Source organism: Dendronephthya gigantea, unplaced genomic scaffold (assembly GCF_004324835.1).
Source record: "Dendronephthya gigantea isolate DGI-Jeju-01 unplaced genomic scaffold, DenGig_1.0 000058F, whole genome shotgun sequence".
Taxonomy (NCBI): Eukaryota; Metazoa; Cnidaria; class Anthozoa; order Malacalcyonacea; family Nephtheidae; genus Dendronephthya; species Dendronephthya gigantea.
In genome coordinates, this window is record NW_021163068.1 from 1,130,508 (window position 1) to 1,153,860 (window position 23,353).

The 23,353-nt window shown below is 36.2% G+C and overlaps 2 protein-coding genes across 2 annotated transcripts; one reads left to right on the forward strand and one right to left on the reverse strand.

Annotated features, from left to right (window-relative positions):
- Window positions 1-4,395: 4,395 nt before the first annotated feature.
- Window positions 4,396-5,499, reverse strand: LOC114529934 (52 kDa repressor of the inhibitor of the protein kinase-like). Its single transcript, XM_028551501.1, has one exon. The coding sequence runs from the start codon at window positions 5,497-5,499 to the stop codon at window positions 4,396-4,398; it is 1,104 nt and encodes a 367-aa protein (XP_028407302.1).
- Window positions 5,500-17,754: 12,255 nt separating this feature from the next.
- On the forward strand, window positions 17,755-22,638 carry LOC114529935 (neural cell adhesion molecule 1-like). The gene is made up of 9 exons (XM_028551502.1): window positions 17,755-18,090; window positions 18,388-18,432; window positions 18,569-18,613; window positions 18,750-18,794; window positions 18,931-18,975; window positions 20,510-20,773; window positions 21,070-21,333; window positions 21,767-22,030; window positions 22,325-22,638. The coding sequence occupies exons 1-9, from the start codon at window positions 17,874-17,876 to the stop codon at window positions 22,636-22,638; spliced, it is 1,503 nt and encodes a 500-aa protein (XP_028407303.1). The 5' UTR covers window positions 17,755-17,873.
- The last annotated feature ends 715 nt before the right edge of the window (window positions 22,639-23,353 follow it).

The following is a 23,353-nucleotide window of genomic DNA, read 5'->3' on the forward strand; positions in this document are numbered from 1 at the left end:
ATCAAATTTAACTACTCGAGGTCTAAATCAGTTCATCAATTAAAGATGGATGAGGTAAAGTCCGTTCTGTGCATATATTCCGCGACAGCAACACATTCCACTGGAATGTTAATGATATGCGATATAAAGAAATGCTTCAATAATTTATTTGTTGAATGAGGACACAAGTTGGCGAGACTATTTGTCGTCGCTACAGACGCTACCCTCTCGCTTGTCCTACAATTACAAATACTGCAGTATATAAAGTTTTTAAATAACGGCCGGTTTATTTACAAGCTTCGCTTTAAATTCGCTTCTTCAAAATATAATATTTTCTTCAAAATATAATATAAAATAGGGAGTTTCATCGCAGCCGCTCGAGCGAGAACGAGTAGAAAATAAGAAAATTAAAACGACCCATACGTAATGTAAAGATTATATAACCAACATAAACAAACATTGTTATGCGCAGAATATATGCGCAGAACGGACTTTACACCATCTTTAATGATAACAATATATATAAGGACAATTGTATCCATAATCCGTTTTTCAACGCATTAAGAATAAGGTATTAAAGGCGTATAAATACATTATTTGTGTATTCGTTTATAATTACTTGCACCTTTTTACAGCTATAAATGGGTCAATCAGGCTCCAAGGGCCGAAGAGTGAAGATGGTACTGGTCGTGTTGAGGTATTCTACAAGGGGCAATGGGGAACAATCTGTCATTATGGTTGGGATATGCGAGATGCAAGGGTTGTATGTCGTCAGCTTGGTTACCAGAACGCTGTTAGGACTCTTTGGTGGAGCGAGGTTATTCCTGGTTCTGGACCAATATGGTTAAACAAGGTTCAATGTACGGGAGAAGAAAAAAATATTAAAAGTTGTTTACATGATGGTTGGGATGTCAGTTATAGTTCGTGTTCTCATGATCAAGACGCTGGAGTACAGTGTTCCCCGAAAGGTGATTATTTAAAAAAGGGCACCAATAAGTATACATGCACCACTTCATTAATTATTTTTCTAATGCATGCAATTTTCATCGTCGTTAATATAACGAAATTGATAGAATTAGCAATGGTCGTTTCACAATAAAGGAGACGACACCAATTATGTTATCCGCGTCGATTACATGATTTTGAGGTTCTGAAATAAGTAATTATAAAACCTAAACATACACACTCATGCTATGGTCGACAAGTCTACACCAATGCCAGGGTCATGTTATATTTTCATTTCAATACATTTACGCCCCGTTTAATCTCAGCTAAACGGGATCATGTAAAAAGCCCTGTGTCCATCGTGAAGATAACAAGATGTAATAAAAAAAACTCTTGAATATCGCTGCTTGATTACCACAACCCGTAAAAGTAGGATGTTTCGATCATATTCATAGCTAATCGTGCGATAGCAAGTACGGCTTAATAGTTCGAGTGCTGTTTTTAATATTTTGCCAAAATTGGATGATAGGTTTTTGAAAAATGTAGCCAATACGTGGAAGCTCCCTATATCAAGACTATAGATCATCCACTGGATAGTGATTTTCAACCGTTCATAAATGCTTGAAAGGCAATATAATTTAAACGTCTTTGGAACCAGAGGATCGTCAATTTAGGAACACTAATCCCCAACAACGGGCATTTTTAAAGCCATTGAAAAAAGACTACTATTCGGCTCTCATACAATGGTCCCCTGGCCTTTTTTAGTTCCTACATGCCTATTTGGTTTGTGTCAAATGTCAGGGGCGGATTCAGCCGTTCAATCTGACAGTAGCATTCTAAGATGTTACGCAATCTAGGGGGGTCCGGGGGCATGCTCCCGCGGAAAATTTTTTAAATTTGAAGCCCGGAAATGACATTTCCTGGGTTCTGAGCATCAGACTCTGTTCTGAAATATGGCCTTAACCAAGTCAGATTTTAGACAATAAGTAAAAAAAAATATCATAAACAATAGCAGAAAAATATTGAAACATACTTTGTTCTCTACTGAATAGCAGAACATCAGGTCTGAGGACAATCACCTCATTTACATATATACACGCGACCACAATTCCAAACCACAGACAACGGCAGGACACGTATGGCAATATCACGCGCTGTTCCATGCTGTAGTGTAGCATTACAGATTCTGCTGCAGAAATCATAAAGCGCTTTGACGTAGAAAAATCTCTGACAACATTGAACTCATTTAGGCGTTTCAGTTGCTCCATAGGTCTTTTATGGGAAAAGGTTTCGGACCCATTGACCAACCCTCCTCCTTTTTCATCCGGGCTTGGGACCGGCAATGGCGGAGTTAGGGAGCATCTTGCAATCATAATCTGTACATCAGTAGAATAGCGGAAGTATAATAGGAACGTTGTTCACTTCAAATCATCTTGAAACCGCAACCCGAAGCAAGTTACGTAAATGTTCAATGATAAATCACATCGAAACAGCAGCACGAATGTAGTTAAGTAAATGTTCACTGAAAAATCATCTTGAAACAGCAGCCTGAAGATAGTTAAGTAAATGTTCACTGAGAAATCATCTTGAAATAGCAGCACGACGATAGTTAAGTAAATGCTCAACGATAAAATATTGAAACAGCAGCACAAAGGTAGTTTAGTAAATGTTCAACGATAAAATATTGAAACAGCAGCACAAAGGCAGTTTAGTAAATGTTCACTGATAAATCATATTGAAACAGCAGCAAGGAGATAGTTAAGTAAATGTTCATTGATAAATCATCTTGAAATGAAGGAGAAAGGCAGCCAAAATATCCACTGGTGAATCATCTGGAGACAGCAGCAAGGAGATAGCTAAGTAAATGTTCATTGATAAATCATCTTGAAATGAAGGAGAAAGGCAACCAAAATATCCACTGGTGAATCATCTGGAGACAGCAGCAAGGAGATAGTTAAGTAAATGTTCATTGATAAATCATCTTGAAATGAAGGAGAAAGGCAACCAAAATATCCACTGGTGAATCATCTGGAGACAGCAGCAAGGAGATAGTTAAGTAAATGTTCATTGATAAATCATCTTGAAATGAAGGAGAAAGGCAACCAAAATATCCACTGGTGAATCATCTGGAAACAGCAGCATGGAGATAGTTAAGTAAATGTTCATTGATAAATCATCTTGAAATGAAGGAGAAAGGCAACCAAAATATCCACTGGTGAATCATCTGGAGACAGCAGCAAGGAGATAGTTAAGTAAATGTTCATTGATAAATCATCTTGAAGTGAAGGAGAAAGGCAACCAAAATATCCACTGGTGAATCATCTGGAGACAGCAGCAAGGAGATAGTTAAGTAAATGTTCATTGATAAATCATCTTGAAATGAAGGAGAAAGGCAGCCAAAATATCCACTGGTGAATCATCTGGAGACAGCAGCAAGGAGATAGTTAAGTAAATGTTCATTGATAAATCATCTTGAAATGAAGGAGAAAGGCAGCCAAAATATCCACTGGTGAATCATCTGGAGACAGCAGCAAGGAGATAGTTAAGTAAATGTTCATTGATAAATCATCTTGAAATGAAGGAGAAAGGCAACCAAAATATCCACTGGTGAATCATCTGGAAACAGCAGCATGGAGATAGTTAAGTAAATGTTCATTGATAAATCATCTTGAAATGAAGGAGAAAGGCAACCAAAATATCCACTGGTGAATCATCTGGAGACAGCAGCAAGGAGATAGTTAAGTAAATGTTCATTGATAAATCATCTTGAAGTGAAGGAGAAAGGCAACCAAAATATCCACTGGTGAATCATCTGGAGACAGCAGCAAGGAGATAGTTAAGTAAATGTTCATTGATAAATCATCTTGAAATGAAGGAGAAAGGCAGCCAAAATATCCACTGGTGAATCATCTGGAGACAGCAGCAAGGAGATAGTTAAGTAAATGTTCATTGATAAATCATCTTGAAATGAAGGAGAAAGGCAACCAAAATATCCACTGGTGAATCATCTGGAGACAGCAGCAAGGAGATAGTTAAGTAAATGTTCATTGATAAATCATCTTGAAATGAAGGAGAAAGGCAGCCAAAATATCCACTGGTGAATCATCTGGAGACAGCAGCAAGGAGATAGTTAAGTAAATGTTCATTGATAAATCATCTTGAAATGAAGAGAAAGGCAACCAAAATATCCACTGGTGAATCATCTGGAGACAGCAGCAAGGAGATAGTTAAGTAAATGTTCATTGATAAATCATCTTGAAATGAAGGAGAAAGGCAGCCAAAATATCCACTGGTGAATCATCTGGAGACAGCAGCAAGGAGATAGTTAAGTAAATGTTCATTGATAAATCATCTTGAAATGAAGGAGAAAGGCAACCAAAAATCCACTGGTGAATCATCTGGATATAGTAAATGTTAGGGCAAATGTTGTTTTTCTGGAATGCGCAGTTATAAAATTCGATTCAGAAGAGTTTAAGCATCATTCTTCTTGGGTTTCTGGGCAAATTGATCAATTATCTCTTCAGTATCCAGATGAATTTTGCGATGGACATTTAACAAGGCTAGGCCTTTTAATCTGGATTCTGACATGGTGCTGCGAAGATAAGTCTTCAATCGGCGTAAAACGGAAATGGACCTTTCGCAGGTGCAAGTGGTAACAGGAATTGTTGCAAAAATTTGAAAAGCGGTGAATATATTGGGAAAACTTATTTTGTCGACAAACGGTAAAACATCAGCCAGTTTAGAAGGCAGAGGACCCTTTTCCATTTGGCAACGTTCAGCCCACATTTCCAATTCAGTGTCGAGAAAGCGAGGGTAAGGCAAGTCGTCCATATACATGTTGAGGAACTTAGAAAATTTGGTTTTCCAGTCAGGGTAGATAAGAACATTTTTTGGCAAACCATACACTGCATCCATAAGGTCAAGGTTTGTCTCCGAGAATCGTGTTTGGATTTCCGATTTAAGATGATCCAAAAAGGGCACACTAATTACTCTACGGTAATATTGTGACGGTGTATCAGCTGGTGTGTTAGCGCGGTGTTGTTGCCTCCCTGTCGTTCTTGGCTGATCTGGTTGAGTTCCAACACTGGTTCCCATGGATTCAGCTTCTTTGTACCACGAGTCGTGTTCTGCGTCCACGTCATTTCTCATTTTCTCTAGATGAACGTAAAGAGCGGATACTTTTTCTCTAGCTGCTCCAGCATCAATAGCGGATTCCTGCAGTTGAACCGTGAGCGGTTGAGTCACCAGAAGACATTTTGAAACCACAACTAACGCGACAATGAATGGAAAGGACACGGTTGCTGAATATAAAGAAACAGCTTTTCGGACAGAATCTGGATTCCAATTGTCGCCGACATTGTCACGAATGATTTCCAAGCATCTAATAATTGCAGGGAAAACCTCGATAAAAACACATAAACCATCGATTCTGGCCACCCATCTTGTTTTGCAAACATTTATCAGCCGTTTATGATTCGCTGTAGGAAGCATTTCGTGGATGGTCTTGACCAACAAATCAAAACGCTTCGGAGAAAAATTAAAGAACTCCGAGACAACACGAACATGTTCCATCATATTCCTTACCAGTTGTTCTTTGCAGCAAGTGGCGACACAAAGGTTTAAACGGTGAGAGTTACAGTGAACATACAGAGCCTTCTTGTTGGTTTCTTGTATTCTAGCTGCTACTCCAGATAATCGCCCTGCCATGTTCCCGGCTCCATCATAACCCTGACCACGACAATCATCAATCGGCAAATTTTGGTCCCGAAGGAATTCTTCAATTGTAGCGCAACAGCTTCACCAGACACACCCTTTTTGCACGGGACAAAGCCAAGAAACTCTTCTCTTATTTGACACTGCTTGTCTACAAACCGGATAACGATACTAAGCTGTTCTATGTTGCTACAATCTGATGCTTCGTCGGCGAGAATGGAGTAAAACCTTGCTTCGCGGATCTCATCAGTAAGTTTTTTGGTTATCATATCGCCACATATATCAATTATTTCATTCTGAGTGGTTTTTGATTTGTAGGTCATGTTCTTAGGAGTGCTTTTGAAAAGTTCCTCAAGAGTCTTACCAGCACACATTGCACCGTACTTTAGGATTTCAATGAAATTACCACAGTTAACCTCATCTGACAGATAGTTCGAAGAATCATCTCTATGTCCACGCAAGGGAATATTTTGCCTGCCACAAAGAACGATTGCTCCGATAATGGGTCTCAGAAGTTTTCTGTTTTCCTCTATCTGCTGCCTTTTCATATCATCCAACATAACATCAATGGGTGCAGACCTTTGCTCCATATGAGATCTTAGTACTGCTGCACGCGCTGTGGCTGCTTTGTGAAGTGGTGACTTCTCGGAATGCTCCCTGAATTTAGCGGGTGCGACCTGCCATGTGGTGAATGGGGTTTTAAAAAGCCTTTGCAACTTACTCGTATTGTGCATCCCAGTACATTCTGAACCAAACAGCACGCAGTTTATGCAGAAAGCTCCATTCAACTTTTGCGAGTACGTCAGCCACGGAAACAACTTGATCCAATCCAAGCGAAACTTCCTGCCGTTTACCAAAGGAAATGGAAAGTTTGTAGATGGTACCCAAACGTTGCAAAGAACCTCGTACTTCTGCGTATCAGTTAAGGAGTTGCTGTTGACAAAGTTAGCTATATCATTTGGGGAACACGATGTTTCGGATCTTGAACATTCAGGTACGTGTTCTGAAACCAATGAACTAGGTACACGTTTTTTAGACAAAAGATTCGGCTTTGGAATATCTTCGTCGTCACTTTCCTCGGCAAACTTTCTTTTTTTAGGGAATAGCTTGTCAAGAATGGTCTGCTTCTTTTTAACTGGTTGCGATGAAGAAGAGTTTCTTGCGGGTACAAAGGCAGAGGAAGTTGCCACAGGCACAGTACTACATAACGGTGGCAGCGTTTGCTTGGTAGACGGCGTAACATTTCGTTACGATCATCAAAACCTTTCGATCATCCGAGACGTTCCTTAGCGATTCCTCCACGACCACTTTCTCACACAGGGATTTAACAGAGGCTATTTTATTCGCCTTTTCGTCAAACGAAATACGTTCGTTCAGTATACAAAGAAGCTCGTCGAGTGGGTCTGTAGAAGCCATGTCTACTTAGTAACTACCGCGTCTATTCACTCTATTGATTACAAGTCAAGTCAACGAGGAACGGCGAATACGATTATACGACAACAAGTCAACTTCATCGTTCTGAAGTCGAAGCGACTATTGCAAACAGTAGCAGTTTGCTTCATTTTGATTGGCTTGCTCCGTCTGAGCGTAGCAAACCAATCAGAATGCTGTATTTGCGAATTTTTGCAGCGGTCAGTTTCAATATGACCACTGCAAAAATTTGTAAATACAGCGCTATCATTGGTTTGCTACAGTTAGATGGGGCAAGCCAATCAGAATGAGGCAAATGCTACAGTTTGCAATGACTTGCTTCGACTTCAGAACGATGTGATATAGCAATTGCCGTAAAACCCGCAAATACGGGCAATATAATGCTAATTTCGGGCAGAAATTTGATAAAAACCCGAATTTAATCATCCAAAATGAAATAAAAACTATTTCAATATACCGGATTACCAGGTAATTTTGTAAATTTCAAATATGAAATTATTAGCAATTATTTCGTTTTCCAAAGGTACACCCTGGAAAAAAATATGTCGGTAAAATCTGACCGTAGCATATGCTACGGTTGCAACGGTCTGAATCCGCCCCTGAAATGTATTTCCGTCTGTTTTTTTAATTTTAACAAAATCATTTGTTGTTTACTGACTTTGTCTCGGTTTTTATTCAGCGATATTTACCTTCGCCGAATAATAATTCTTAAATATTTCTATTTAATTAAAAACAATATTTTTGCCTATAACATTTCAGATAGACCAAATGTAACAGTCAATTGTTCCAGTCTCATCGCAGTAAATCTTGGTGATGATATAACATGCTTGTGCGAGGGAAAAGGTGGAAAACTTCCGGCTAATGTGACATGGTATAAAGATGGCATCCAGTTTGGTGACACAGAACAAGGGCAAAACGTGTTGACTCTCAGTAATGTCAATGAAACAGATAGTGGAACATACAAATGTATCGGGAAAAGCCACACTCTCACGGATAAAAAATCAATTGAGGTTGATTTTTACGGTAAATATATATAAAGTAGAAATTACGAGTAAAAAAATTCATAAAATAATTTTAATAAAAAACAAGGGAGAGTATCAATTCTTGCTACTGATTGGTCAGCTAACCTGGTAACTAGGGTTTTTCCAGGTAGAAATTGCGCTACAAAATTCCTCTTGAATTACCTTACATTTTTTTCACATCTATTTTACGTTCGCAAAAAGTTACAGGGTGGGGCGCCGGAATCTGCCCCCACTGTGACTTGTATTTCCTATTTTTCTCTTTCTGCATCTTGCAATTTCGCATGATACATACTTATATTTCAGAAAAACCAAATGTAACAATCAATTGTTCAAGTCCGATCATTGTTAATATTGGTGATAGTGTAACATGCCTTTGTGAGGGAAAAAAACGGATACCCGCCAGCCGATGTGACGTGGTATAAAAATGACATACAGATTGGTGACAGGAAAAAGAAAGAAAATATTTTGACTCTCAAGAATATTAATGGAACAAATGATGGAACATACGTATGTGTAGGGAAATGCGACTCTCTGGCAGACAGAAATTCAATTGAAGTCATTTTTAACACTGAGCAAGTTTAATTTAATTCATTAGTTTTGCTATTCACAATTTCAAACTCTTTAACAATGAAAGAGTAATCGCAGCAACTTAGACCATTTATTTTGTGTTGCATGCCCTTGCTTGAAAGATTTTTAATTTTTTTTCTTTCTATTATAATTATATTTCTCCTCTCCGAAATCATCGTTTAAATCTTCTTTCAATTCCTTTTCAATTTTAATCTGCCGTATTATTTTCGGCGGTCGATTCGCCATAATATATCATTTTAGCAACCTTGAAATGCGAGTTATGATAAAAAATTTGACATGTATAAGCATAATTTTATCACAAAAAGATTTAAGCTTGCTAGTCACAAGGTTTTACTACTGGTTTTCGAAACTAGTGGAGAACTTAAAATATCGCCCGACGACCTTCAGATAATGGCGGTCAAATCATGTTTCGCATTTCCACGACAACCTATAAGTTGGCAATTATTGGTTGCGATACATAGAAAACATGGCTCGTTTACGTGCTTTCTTCCCGCATAGTTTGTCTCGGTATACCCCTGGTGCCGTTTGCAAGAGTTCTGTCCACTGGATAGTGGGTTTTTTTACCTGAAATTGCCCGCTGTTTGGTGAACCCTGGCTTAAACTTATACCTCAAAATATAAACGTTTGGTATAAATTTCAACGTGACGATTCACTTTCCGCTTTTTAGGAAAATATCACAGTCGTGTGGTTAGCGCCATTCGTGCAGCTTTCGTAGATACAACCTTCCTCTGATGAATAACTGTTAGATAATTTATGTTTTTTTCCCTCGAAATAATGTGAAAAAACTCGGCCTATAAGCTTGTTTTCCAACTGACTATTTCTCGTTCTCCCAAACTTCCACGCGTGTTTCTATAACTGTATAGAAACGCGGAAATTTTTTTCTCTTTCTTAAGTGTAGAATTAATGCAAGTCTATTGCACAATTCATTAAGCTCTACCATAACGTTGTTTCTTATAATATTAATATTTTTTTAAAAATAACTAATGCAACTTTACTTTTCAGAAAGATTTCCCTCCAATGATTCGAAGGACGAAATTGAATGGTACATTTCTTTCATCATCGTCGTGGCTGTATTCATTGTTGTACTTTGTGTTGCATATGCTGTGGTGTATTATCGTCGACGATGGTTAGGAAACAAAAAAGATGAATCGAGTACCGATGTTCAAGATACAAATCCAGATCAAATTTACGAAGAAGTTGATCTTGAAAATATGGCGCAAAACCGTTCCCAGTCACCAAGAGGCACCATAAACGATGGTTACTCGAATTATGCTGAATTAAATGAGGCGAGAGACCCAGAGAATACATATCAAGCTCTAAATTAATTAGTTGTGGTACGTTGGGCGTTTTTTATTTTATGCGCATACGTGAGTTTAATACAAATTAATACTTGTAACTAGCAAGTACGGTTGGCAAAAAAAATTGGTTCGCATCAGTATATTAACTCATATTTAAACTTTTTTTAAGTAATATTTTTCATTTGGATGGTCTTGAAAATATACGAAAAATTGACTCGTAAAATTGATTAAAAGATAACGTAAAATATGCGTTCGGATATAAAAACTTTGATTGAAATGGATGGTAAAGTATCTACGATTTTGAAACATTTTTTGAGTGTTTTTGAACAGGTAAATGGGTAGAGTTTGTATTTTAAGGTGGTCTTATACCAAAAAATTTTTTTCGTTCTTTTCTCCGAGCCGGTGCGGAGCACCGTGCGAGGGTACTAATTCCGCCCGATGGTACTTGTGCGCATGCGCTAAATGCGAACGAGTGTAGACTGGTAATCAGCAACTTCCTGATTGGCTAAGACGAAGCGTTTGTGTTTCAGTGAAAAACGTCAGCAATTTAACTGCCATTTTGCAAACTATTTTTTAAAAAAATTTTTCGAAAACAAAATATGAAATGTGGAATCAAATAACAGATAAAACACTGGGAAGAGTTTAAAATATTATCAGAACTGGAGGAATTAGCGGTGAAAAGGAACAACTCGATCATAATCCTTGAAATGGTAGGAGTCTATTTTGTTTATTTCGAGGTTATTTCGTGTTTGCTGTACGAATACATTTTATGACCTTGGTACAGTATGTCGTTTTGCTCGGTTTTGCGAAGACGTGACCGACTATTTAAGGCTTTACATCATCGTTTTAACTTCCAAAAGAGTCCTTAAAAGTGTAACTCGGAGTTTTAATATAACAAATATCACTTTAAAGGTTTATATATAGTCGACGCAATCACTGCATGAATTTAATAATCGAAAAACAACATTCGACGTTCACTGCTTGGTTATCTATATTATTTGGGCTGTTTTGATGTTTTGAAGGTTTCGCTGTAATGACGTATTAACTCTCACTTAAACTGTGAAAGTCTATAACTTAATGCAACGGAAAGCAGCAGGAAAACGGTTGATTTCACTTCACCTTTACGACTGTGTTTGTTTCCGAAATATTTGAAACATCAGCTATCGGCTTTACATTTAGGACATCTCATAATATTGAAGGTTAGCTCAGGAAATATTTCGTTTAAAATGGCGAGGGGTTGCTGCATGCATGTATTTCTAGTATAAATATAAAATCTTTTCATGCCATATTGCAAGCCAAGTTACTCTGAGTGAAAAAAGACTTGTAGGAATCTTCGACCACTATAGTTACACAGACCAGACACACCCAATGTTGGAAAATAGACGATTTTTGTAAATAGCTACGATTACAAACCAGGTTTGAACTCTTGAACGATCAAAAAGGTCAATAAAAGACTCTATTCTCATAAGCAACTTAAATGCGCAAGTGTTCCGTGTAAATACCTGGCTTCCTTCTACATGTCATACATTAGATCAGTCATGGACTATTCCATCCCGGTTTTTTACAATGTGCTACCTCAATACTTGAAAAACGATTTGGGACGGATGGAGAAAAAATCTATGGCCATTATTGCATGTACCTGAAGAAAATTACTCTGGCACATTTAACTCACTTAATATTCCATTTTTGAAAGTTCATCATGAATATCTGTGTAAAAAACTATTTCATTCTGCTGTGTTGGACCCAACAATAAAATTTATAATTTGTTGCCAGAAAGGAACAAATCTAATTATAATCAAAGACATGAAAGAACCTTCACTATTCCAATGAGAAACACCAATAGAGTATCAAACTCCTTTATATCTATGAGTAATAAGGTCAACATGCAAAAGTTAACCTCTCTGTTCGATTTTGATTTTAAGATGAAATTATTTTACTAACTTATATCAATAAACTTAATGTTTCTTAGCAATAGTTATATTGCTATAATTTTAATGATGCAAAAGTTTTAACTGTAACAATTACGTAATTCAGCCTTTAGGCTGCAAAGCAATTTTACTGTTAGAAAAATGTTTTTTATTTTCTACGCGAGGTAGTAGGATCTTTGCAGTTCCTAAGTTCTAATATTAATGTTCTTAATGTTCTCTTCTTGGTCTTCTCTTGCTCTTCGAATCTTCGCTGCTTTCTGTCCTTTTGGATTCTCGTTGTTTTCTGTGCTGTCTTTTGTCGTTGGTTCTGTATAGTTGAGCTTCTCTAACGTTTCATATGGTTTTTACTGCGCTAGTCCACTCAAGGTTCGAGTGTTGTGCACGACCTTTTATAGTAACGGTTGGGGGAAACTTGCACGCGTCATCAACCAGAGTATGGCTGATCCTTATCCAACCAATCAGCGTTGTAAGTTAGAAAGATTGTAAGTTAGAAATTGTTTAAGGCGTTGTCGCACTAGTCGAGTTGGTCTTCTGCTCAATCGATCAATACTTAAAAATGTTCACAACTTAAATATTTATCATCATTATTTACCGAATTGAACTTTTGACGACCTAATACTTAACATGCTTGACAGTGCAGTATATAAAACACAATTGATTGACATAGGGGTTTGCATTGCCTACAGCACGCACATTTTTTATAAAATGTGACAGTTGAGCTTCGCAATGACTTAGAACTGTTGATCCAGGCATTTAATTCCGTCAGGGTGATAAATGTTTTCACCTAATTTCTTATTTGATCCCACGATATGTCGTACATAAAAGGAAACGTGATTAATAATTGCGAACCGGAAATTATATTTACTGTGGCAAAACTCAAACTCAATCACTATTCCCTAGCTGTCATGCAATTCATGTTTCTATCTCTACAGTTATTTTTAACATGCCTATATCTAAACACAATAAAGCCTTGCGCAACATTATTAAATACAAATACAAAAAATACAATACAAATGTCAGTCAATACAATTATACAAAGGTAACTGTCAGTCAATACAAACGTAACTGTCCATGACTGCATGGACAATTACGTTTTATTTAAGTGCAACTTCCATGCACGGAATTTTCTTTAAAATTTATGGCAGGTTCGAAAGGAAAGGCCGCTTTGTATGATATAAACAATAGCAGATAAAATTAAGCAAAATGTAAAAATTCGCGATGATTCTCACCCTTGCTACGTACTTAACCATGACATCCGCGAACAATTATATTTCGGTTACGAAGTTTTCATTGTGGTATTTAATTATGGCATTGAAGGGAAGATAAATCAATCCAAATGCATGACTGACTGAGACAGAACAAAAAAAAGTTAAATAACCTGTGTTTATTATAAGTAAATTTTAGTATAATTACAAAGGTGATTATTGAAAATTCTGGTCTCGAATTATTACGCGAGAATCACCTAAACAGATTTTTCAAAATCGGAGCGAGTTAGTCCGCAAACGGGTGCTTTTTACTTCACTTTATGAGACTGTATTTGCCTCTGAAAAATAGAAACCTCAACTATAGACTCATTTGGGTTATTTCATAATCTAAGCTACGGCTTATGTCTGGCTAGCGCAGGAAATATTTCGGCTTCGTTTGAAATGAGAGGTTGTTGCATATACGTATTTCTAGTCTATGATTTATCTGATGTTACTTCTAGTGCAAATTAGCAAGCTGCTAAATTAATTTCTTGTGGTTTTGCAAAAAGACATACCTGCACTATGTTATAAAGATGAAGTTTGTCATCATGTGATTTAATGAAGATGTATCCATAAACAAAAACAATATCAACGGTACAATAGCGATACACTCTGATTCCCCAGTACACAATATTATACATAAAGAAATAAGCTTCCAACTGGGCACGCTGGTGGTTAATTACTGCGAGTTTAAGGTTGGGTCTATTTTAAATAAACACTGCTAACAATTTAAAGTTTTGGGATTTTAAGGCCTTTGTTAGACAACTTTTGCCCCGGCTGATTTTATATGATTTTTACACAGAGTTTTACCCAGATTTTTTTCACTCATGCCTTCCAATCACAAACAATATTGACACAAAGACAATCACGCATTTCCTGTTACCCCTTAGTTTCATATCTACCCCCTCTGGAAGAGGTGGCGAGGGCGCGAGGCATATCCAATTGTATTTGGTGACCACGAGTGGAAGAACGCCAGATAAGAGACAATTTTCCATGTCAAATATACGAAACTGTAAACCATAAAGTCAAAGTATATCAATATGGCGATATTGCGCGGATTTGATTTTGTTTGTATGACTATAACCTACAACCTCGTAACTAGCGTTGTTCTGGGTTCCAATGTCGGTAAGTCCTCTAATCTTCTGCAATAGTTGAATTTCTACATTGTGACTACATTTGAATGTCTACATCGTGTATCATGAAGCATATTAATAATTTAGGCCATGTCATGGAAAGATTAACTTTATAAGTTAATAAAGATATAAGAGTGGGAATTTTCACTATATATGCTTGTAGTTATTTAGATGGTGATAATGATATCAGGCTACGAGCTAAGTGCATGCTTATCTTTCCGAAGTTTTTTTTTCGTCCGATTAGTAGCTATAGTGCTTTAGGAAAGTAATCAAAACACTATATACGCTTTTTAAGCGCAGTCACCGAACTCTCTAAATATATAATAATAAATGATATCTAAATATAAATTTAAAAAAGGTTACAAACGCAATTTTTACCATATAGCTGTATTCTTCCAAAACGCTCTCATTATTATGATACAAAAAGATAAGTTATAAATCATTATATACAAAAATTATATTAAAGTATTGTATACAACGCAATGGATGAGACAATATGTACGGAGAAGAAACCCCTACGGGTTCTAAATGTTTTGCTGCTCATGTTAACAGACCTTTTTCAAAGGGATGGCTTAATATAACGATTGCCAACTTTCGTTCATAAAATGTTTAAAGGAAAAACCTAACTGATCTCCACGCAGAAAAAATAAGCTTATACTTATAGCTAACAGCCGCAGAACAGAGCAGAGCAGAGTAGCATGGCTATTGAGGTTAAAGCGACCAAGCGAAGCGAGTGCATGCTTTATAACATTTAACTTTAATGTTAGCTCCATAACAAGCACAATCTTTATAATACGCCTTAGAAATCATTAATTCCTATTATTTACAGCGACATTACGTTGATTTGTGACATCATGCCTTTGTTAATCACCTCCGCCAGGAGGTTATCTGATCATCTGGGTTTGTATTGTTGGTGCATGTATGTGTGCGTATATGTGTGTGTTTGGCTGTGAGCACGATAACTCAAAAAATACCAAACATATTCGTACGAAATTTAAGGAAAGCATTTCCCATCGGCAAAGAAAGAAGTGATTAAAATTTGGTTGAAATTAGTTAAAAATTGAACGAGAAATGAACAAAAGTTTGTCTTGCTTTTCCCGGTCAATTAAGAAAAACTCACTGAATGCGTAATGAGGCGCATAATTAGGACGTGTATTATGGCTCAGTAACACTTGCGGAGGTATGCAGTCTCTGAGTGCCCTCTAGTTTAAAATATATTTGCTTTGATCTCGCATTTCCCGTGCCTTTTATGATCGCCTGAAGTGCCATTTAATTAAGAGTCATTTGAAGGAAACTCAGAACTGCTCATTTTGGTGTTAACTCTCGCCATGTAATCCCCTTTGTTATTATCAATAAAACTAGAAATACTTGCTTGCAGCAACCCCTCGCTATTTCGAACCAAGTACACAATTTCCTGAGTTAAACTGACTTAAACTTATTATTATGAAATGACACAAAACTCAAATCAGTCTTATTATATTTTACCGAGTATATTATAGCTAATGTTTCCATCATTCAATACAAAATTAATCATAAAGCTAGTGTAAACATTGCCCGTTCAATTTTGCTGCATTATACCTTGCCAGCAATTAAGCAACGGTTTAAAATCGAAGTTTCAAACGATTAAAACAGTACAAAATCTTCACAGACAAAGAAAAAACTTCAAATGTTATTTTATTCTGTAATTGCAGTCGACGCCGGCGGCTAAATGTTTCATACTTTATAAATATAGTGTGCATTTTTTATTCCAAAATTCAAATTTCACTTTCAAAAACACTTTTTGAAGTTAAAGCAAAGGTGTAATAGCCTTTGACAGGTTTATGTGTTTGCATAAAAAGCGGAAAATTTAACAAATAAACGGCATACAATTACAAAGCTGAAAAGTATAAAAATACGGCTCATTCTCACTGCGAATCAAATACGAAATAAACAAAGTAAACACGTACACTTTGCCTTTGAAAACATTTATAAACTTGCGGATTATGAATTATTCCTCTTACACGGCTTTGTCTTGACTGTATCCACGTTCATCTTTGCTATCTGTCATGCTTCATATATCTTGTTTCTTCTCGTTTTGCTTTCTTTGCACAAAGTTTATTTAACGCTTTTAGAAAAATGTTTACGAAATGACGGATAAATTGCTGACGTTCTCATTGAAATACAAACTTTCTGTTTTAGCCAATCAGAACGTTCGTTGATTACTCGCGCATGCGCATAACTTACAAAACCACCCAACATCGACTGTCCATGACATAGAATTTGGATTCGCCTATGTTCTACCGGGTTCCGGGTGTAATTCTTAATCTCCGAGAGGAATTAGTACCCTCGAAAGGCGCTCCGCGCCCGCTCGGGGATAATGTGAAATTTCGTATAATAACACCTTTTTGCACAGAACTACTGCCCCAAGGACGAAAGTGGAGGCGATAATTGAGGAATTCATATTCATACATTCCTTCTGCCCAATGGTTCTCTTTTGTACACCTGTGTGCATTTTTAAGATAAATCCGTCGGCCAGAACAGAATAATATATGAACATAATTATGCAATATTTTGCTAATCCTTCAGTATATTTTGAATTTTATTTCAATGCTCAGTGGCATAGCCGCATAACAATCTAGGCGCCTGTTAATAAATATAATAATAATATTAGCATGGCGTTCCCCGCATCAAGGGTTGGGGTTAGCTTGTATATCTTTCCTGATTATTTGGTATTTTGGTTTTGCCCTTTTTCGTTCCCTGAGCAACATAATTACTGCGAATTTCTTGCCTGTCCAATATCAAACCACAGTCAACAGAATATACATGGTTTGGAGACCACATAAAACTACACTACAAAACATTAACTAAGTTGAGGTACATTTATGCGAAAAATTATTCCTTTCTCATCACGTGTCTATTGTATTTTGCACAGATTAACACATATTTTTCAAGTCAGGGTTGATGAGCTTAGCAAAACGAATTCCATTGGTAAATTTAGCTAAAATATATTAGACACGTAACGAGAAGGGAACCATTTTTGGCATAAACCTGGACAATAACATAGTTAATTAGTTGTATTATACCTTCTTTTTAGTCTCCAAACCATGCATATTCAGTTAAGCGCGATTAAACCAAGTTAACTAATTAAACCGTATTAATTAAATGCTAAAAAGTATTCCAAGATTAGTAAAATTAGAAAGCAAAAAATATAGCCGTGCAAAGAGTGCAAATTTTCTATAAATTACAATGTTACAATCTTCACATCCGGATGTTTTTCGCAATGCACAATATTTCGCTAATAAACATTCTAATATTACTTCGTTTAGGATGTTCTTTTGCAGCTGTACAGACGAATATTTCTATTTTTAAAGTTTAGCTTAAAAGGGGATTACATGGTCCATTGATGAACATTTGTTCTTTTCTCTTTTTCATTTTTCATTATACCACTTTTTTTTCTCCAGACATACACGGCTTTCCATATACCATTGGTTCAACACAAAAAGTATGCCTGAAATCAATAAACTATAACATTTGCAGTAAATGGTTTGCAGCATTTGAATTTAGTTTTCATCAACGAAATGATACGAGAGCAGACGGAACTTTTCTCTACAGTATGGCTATTTCTGGTGACAACGTGTTCTTAAGACGAATAACATATATATATCCTTATGGATTCCGGAATGTTACCACTGAACGAAACACAACCCATGTTTGTTTTAATTTGATCGAAATGAACGCTTTCGCTAACGGAGAAATGTATTTGGTCAACGAATTCTGCGATTTTGGACACCTATTCAAAGAGAAAAGACATTTGCTATTTCCTAAATTAGGTCTGTATAACGTTGTTTAAGAGTTATATCTGGGTCCAGAAATGGAGGCACTGTATCGACATGAAAACCTTTGACTTTTTATTGCAAACTGAATGTGGACAACGTCTCAAACTGCGAGTTGTCTGCAACTTTTAACATTATAATGATTCATTCAATTGATAGCAACCATCCTCGTGTTCTGGTGTTACATACTTAAGGTCCCTATTTTTCCGATTTTGCTTCCGCGGAGAAGTTCGTTAGGCGTCGTTGTAACACCATGATTATGTAACATTTTTCTTTTGAACCGCTTTTGTTTAGTTCCGGCTACGCACACGCCGATGAAGACAATTGCGAGTACAACAGGTAATTATTCTAATCGGCCGATGCGTCCTATCTTCGAGTGGAGATATCAAGAAAATTTGCACAATAATTTGCTACTTTTTGCTACTTGTAACAGCATGATTATGTAACATTTTTCTTTCGCATCGGTTTTGTTTAGTTCCGAAAACGAACGCTCCGACGAAGAAAATTGCAAGTACAACAGGTAATTATTCTAACCGGCCGATGCGTCCTATCTTCGAGTGGAGATGTCAATAAAATTTGCAGAATAATTTGCTACTTTTTGCTACTTGTAACAACATGATTATGTAACATTTTTCTTTCGCATCGCTTTTGTTTAGTTCCGGCAACGAACGCTCCGACGAAGACAATTGCGAGTACAACAGGTAATTATTCTAACCGTCCGATGCGTCCTATCTTCGAGTGGAGATGTCAATAAAATTTGCAGAATAATTTGCTACTTTTTGCTACTTGTAACAGCATGATTATGTAACATTTTTCTTTCGCATCGCTTTTGTTTAGTTCTGGCAACGAACGCTCCGACGAAGACAATTGCGAGTACAACAGGTAATTATTCTAACCGGCCGATGCGTCCTATCTTTGAGTAGAGATATCAAGAAAATTTGCACAGTAATTTGCTACTTTAGTTGACGACCTTGGACTTGGTTTGGAAACTTTTGCTATCAGCTCATATACCACTTAGGCTCACGGTATACAGGGGCGTAACTTGACCCTAAGTCTTAGGGGGGGTGAAGCAAATTTGCCCTACAAAAGAGCATGGGGTACAACAAATACCCAGGAAAGGGCATGGCAACCAATTGCAATTATGGCGTGTTTATGACTTATAGTTATATATTTATTACGCAAATCCAGCTGCGTAAAATTGAAGCGAGGTGTTTTATTTGAAAGCCTCAACCTAATTACTACATCCTGTATTTACAAACCAGTGCGTTAATCATGCATTCGAATTCCAACAAAGCTTAATTACCGGGCATACCCTGCAAACATATACATATTATTTATTCTTTCAAAATAGTTCTATTTTGAGTTTTAGTTTTTACTTGAATCGAACTTTAAGTTTGCGATTTTTTCTTCTTGCCCAACTTCTCAGAACTACATCAAGACTAATTATGTCAGTTAAGTTCTTTTCGGTTGAAAGGACAATTAGGTCTTCAAGCCTTGCACTTTTCATTGTTGATCGTAAATAATTCTTTACAATCTTCATTTTGCTAAATGACCTTTCGATATCTGCCACAATAACGAGCGCAGTAAACAGAAGTTTGCAGCATCTGTAAACGTTTGGGAAAATTCATTTATTTTTAAAAGCACTCTCTCCTGCGTCATGGACTGTATTACACGTGTTTTCATTCTCGTTTACAAAGTTACATTGTTCATCTTACAATTCTTATAACTGCGTTTAAAATTTACAGTTTTTTTAGTTTGTTTAGTAATCATATGATATTTATTCAATCTGAACCCTGCGGTCCGCCCTGAAAATTCCCAGAAATTGCCCCACCGAAACACTCTTTCCAACAATTGTGTGTGTCACACCCCTTCCGCACCCCCCCCCCAAAAAAAATTTACGCCCCTGACGGTATAGTTTAGTATAGAGAGTACAATTTCATAGTCGAAGAGGACTAGTTTTGATTTTAGGTTGCTCGCACTTAATATTGGCCGAAAACTTGGTGATATATAGTGCTATAGTGAATGTCAAAAAACGTAACTCACGTGTACACAATATCTAAACTTATTTACTGAAACTCGATCCATTTTCTAAAGATGTACGTCTTCTTGCTGGGAAAACAACGGTTTTTCATAAAAACAGTGGAATCTCGTTTTTACGGAAGATAATCATGGTTCCTATTTCAGTGATATTTGAAATTCATAAAAGAATGCCACAAAACAAACTGCATAAACCTATGTCATTTGATATGGGCCACTCGTAGAATTCACGTTTTTCTTGAATTTCCATAGACAACATTCTTATAGGCCTCGCCCATGATCCATTTTTTTTTAGTTTATCATTACATGACAATTTCGTTTTTAAAATGTTGCTTCCTGAAACAAGCATTAAATTATCGAATTATGCTCTTTATTTCAGAGAAGCCTGTCGTATCAGTGAATTGTTCCAGCTTAATTATGGTAAATAATGGAGATAATATCACATGTCTATGTGAAGAAAAAGGTGGATTTCCTCCAGCTAATGTAACATGGTATAAAGATAGCACGCAGATTGGAGCGATAAAAAAAGAACAAAATGCACTTATTCTCAATAATATTGATAGAAATGATAGTGGAAAATACAAATGCATTGGACAAAGCCACAATCTTACCGATGAAATAACAGTGGAAACTCGTTTTTATGGTACATATTCATTGTTCCTATTCCATTTTAAGCGAAATGAAAAAAGGTTTTAAATATCTAAATTGTTGAATTTCCTTTTTAATGAAATTTTATGTTAGCAATACTTAAAACTAACCTATTATAACGACGCGACACACCGTCAGTTTTATTTTAAATTTATCACCACGTGTCATTTTGCTATTAAGCTTCTCCAAATACCTTGTGAAAATTGTTGATTCATATCAATTTAGTTCTCAATTCCCTAGCATATTATATAAAATATAAAATGTTTTTCTAAAAAATGCTTTATATTTCAGAGAAGCCTGTCGTATCAGTGAATTGTTCCAGCTTAATTATGGTAAATGTTGGAGATAATATCACATGTCTATGTGAAGAAAAAGGTGGATTTCCTCCAGCCAATGTAACATGGTATAAAGATAGCACGCAGATTGGAGCCATAAAAAAAGAACAAAATGCACTTACTCTCAATAATATTGATGGAAATGATAGTGGAAAATACAAATGCATTGGACAAAGCCACAATCTTACAGATGAAATAACAGTGGAAACTCGTTTTTATGGTACATATTCATAGTGCTTATTATTACGGTATTTCAACTCAAATGATGCAGAAACTATTTTCAAGTTATTCGTCAGTATCATTATGAATTGGTTGTTTTTTGTCTTATTACAAAGAATTTAGGTAACATACGCAACGAATAATAGGTTTTGCAATGGGTCACTTGCATAAATTCACAGTTTTAATTTCTTGAAACCTCCATCCAATGCTTACAACCTCCCTATTATAAAAACGTTATACATATCCCCCCTTCATTTTAAATTATCACCACGTGTCATTTTACTTGAGAAAAATTACGCTTCTCGAAATATATGGCAAAATTGATTGAATAATCTGAATTTTGTTGCCAATTTCTGCAGTGGATTTAAAGGAAACATGCAGACATTTTCTCGCTCAAACTTCAGTCGTTTTAAACATGGCTACTTTTTTTTCAGACAAGCCTATCGTATCAGTCAATTGTTCCCGTTTAATTATGGTAAATGTTGGAGATAATATCACATGTTTGTGTCAAGAAAAAGGTAGATTTCCTCCAGCCAATGTGACATGGTATAAAGATAGCACGCAGATTGGCGTCATAAAAAAAGAACAAAATGCACTTACTCTCAATAATATTGACAAAAATGATATTGGAAAATACAAATGCGTTGGACAAAGCCACATTCTTAGAGATGAAAAAACAGTGGAAGCTCGTTTTTACGGTACATGTTCATTGTTCCTATTCCATTTTAAGCGAAATGAAAAAAAGTTTTAAATATCTCAATAGTTGAATTTCCTTTTTAATGAAATTTTATGTTAGCAATACTTAAAACTAACCTATTAACGACGCCACACACCGTCAGTTTTATTCTAAATTTATCACCACGTGTCATTTTGCTATTAAGCTTCTCCAAATACCTTGTGAAAATTGTTGATTCATATCAATTTAGTTGTCAATTCCCTGGCATATTATATAAAATGTAGAATGTTTTTCTAAAAAAATTATTATATTTCAGAGAAGCCTGTCGTATCAGTGAATTGTTCCAGCTTAATAATGGTAAATGTTGGAGATAATATCACATGTCTATGTGAAGAAAAAGGTGGATTTCCTCCAGCTAATGTAACATGGTATAAAGATAGCACGCAGATTGGCGTCTTAAAAAAGGAACAAAATGCACTTACTCTCAATAATATTGATAGAAATGATAGTGGAAGATACAAATGCATTGGACAAAGTCACACTCTTACGGATGAAATAACAGTGGAAGCTCATTTTTACGGTACATGTGTTGCTATAGTTCTTAATCCTGGAGTATTTGAACCCATATAATTATATCATTCGGTAACAAATCAAAAGTTGTTCACTAGTATATAAAATTTGCTGATTTTTTACCACATTGCACAGAATATCATTTAAAATTGACAGTACTATCAGTGGTGCAACCAGAACGATAATTGGGGGGTGAATATTCATATACTCAGTTTTCCCAGGCGGATTTCTTTTGTAAGTGCAAGAGCTTACAATAGAAATCCGTCGGTCAAAAATCAAGATATAAATATTTAACCCCCCCCCCCCTCATTAACATCGTTCTAGTTACGCCCCTAAATACGGGACATGTCGCAGCTCTCGGAAGCTTTCGTCCAATTAGATAATGCTTTTATATGCTTTCTAAAGAACGAAGCTATGCTATTGGTTGAAACAGAAATGTATTGTAAAGTTCAGCCAATGGAAATCATTCTTGCGATCGAGGAGCTTCGACAGTACCCCTGAATACCATGCACGCCTGGGAAATATACCTAACTTAAGTCACTCTCTGTATTCATGATATACCTTAAAGTTCGTAGTGAACTTTTTTTGGAAATATGGTCACTAATCCAATCTAATTTCAATCCTTTCTAATATATTGTGCCGCGATCATCGTTACTCTTATAAATATTCCAGCTGTATTTTTTGTTTCTTTACTCTCATGCACAATTGATAACAAGTTTCGTCAGGGGCGGATTCAGGGTTAGGCAGAAAAAATTACTACAGCTTAAAATCGTAA

Bases quoted from the DNA above. Each gene is read 5' to 3' on its own strand.
- LOC114529935 (XM_028551502.1), top strand. From the start codon at position 17,874: ATGGCTATTTCTGGTGACAACGTGTTCTTAAGACGAATAACATATATA. The intron at 18,433-18,568 runs GTAATTATTCTA...GGTTTTGTTTAG, and splicing joins GACAATTGCGAGTACAACAG to TTCCGAAAACGAACGCTCCG. The intron at 20,774-21,069 runs GTACATATTCAT...TTTATATTTCAG, and splicing joins AGTGGAAACTCGTTTTTATG to AGAAGCCTGTCGTATCAGTG.
- LOC114529934 (XM_028551501.1), bottom strand. From the start codon at position 5,499: ATGATGGAACATGTTCGTGTTGTCTCGGAGTTCTTTAATTTTTCTCCG.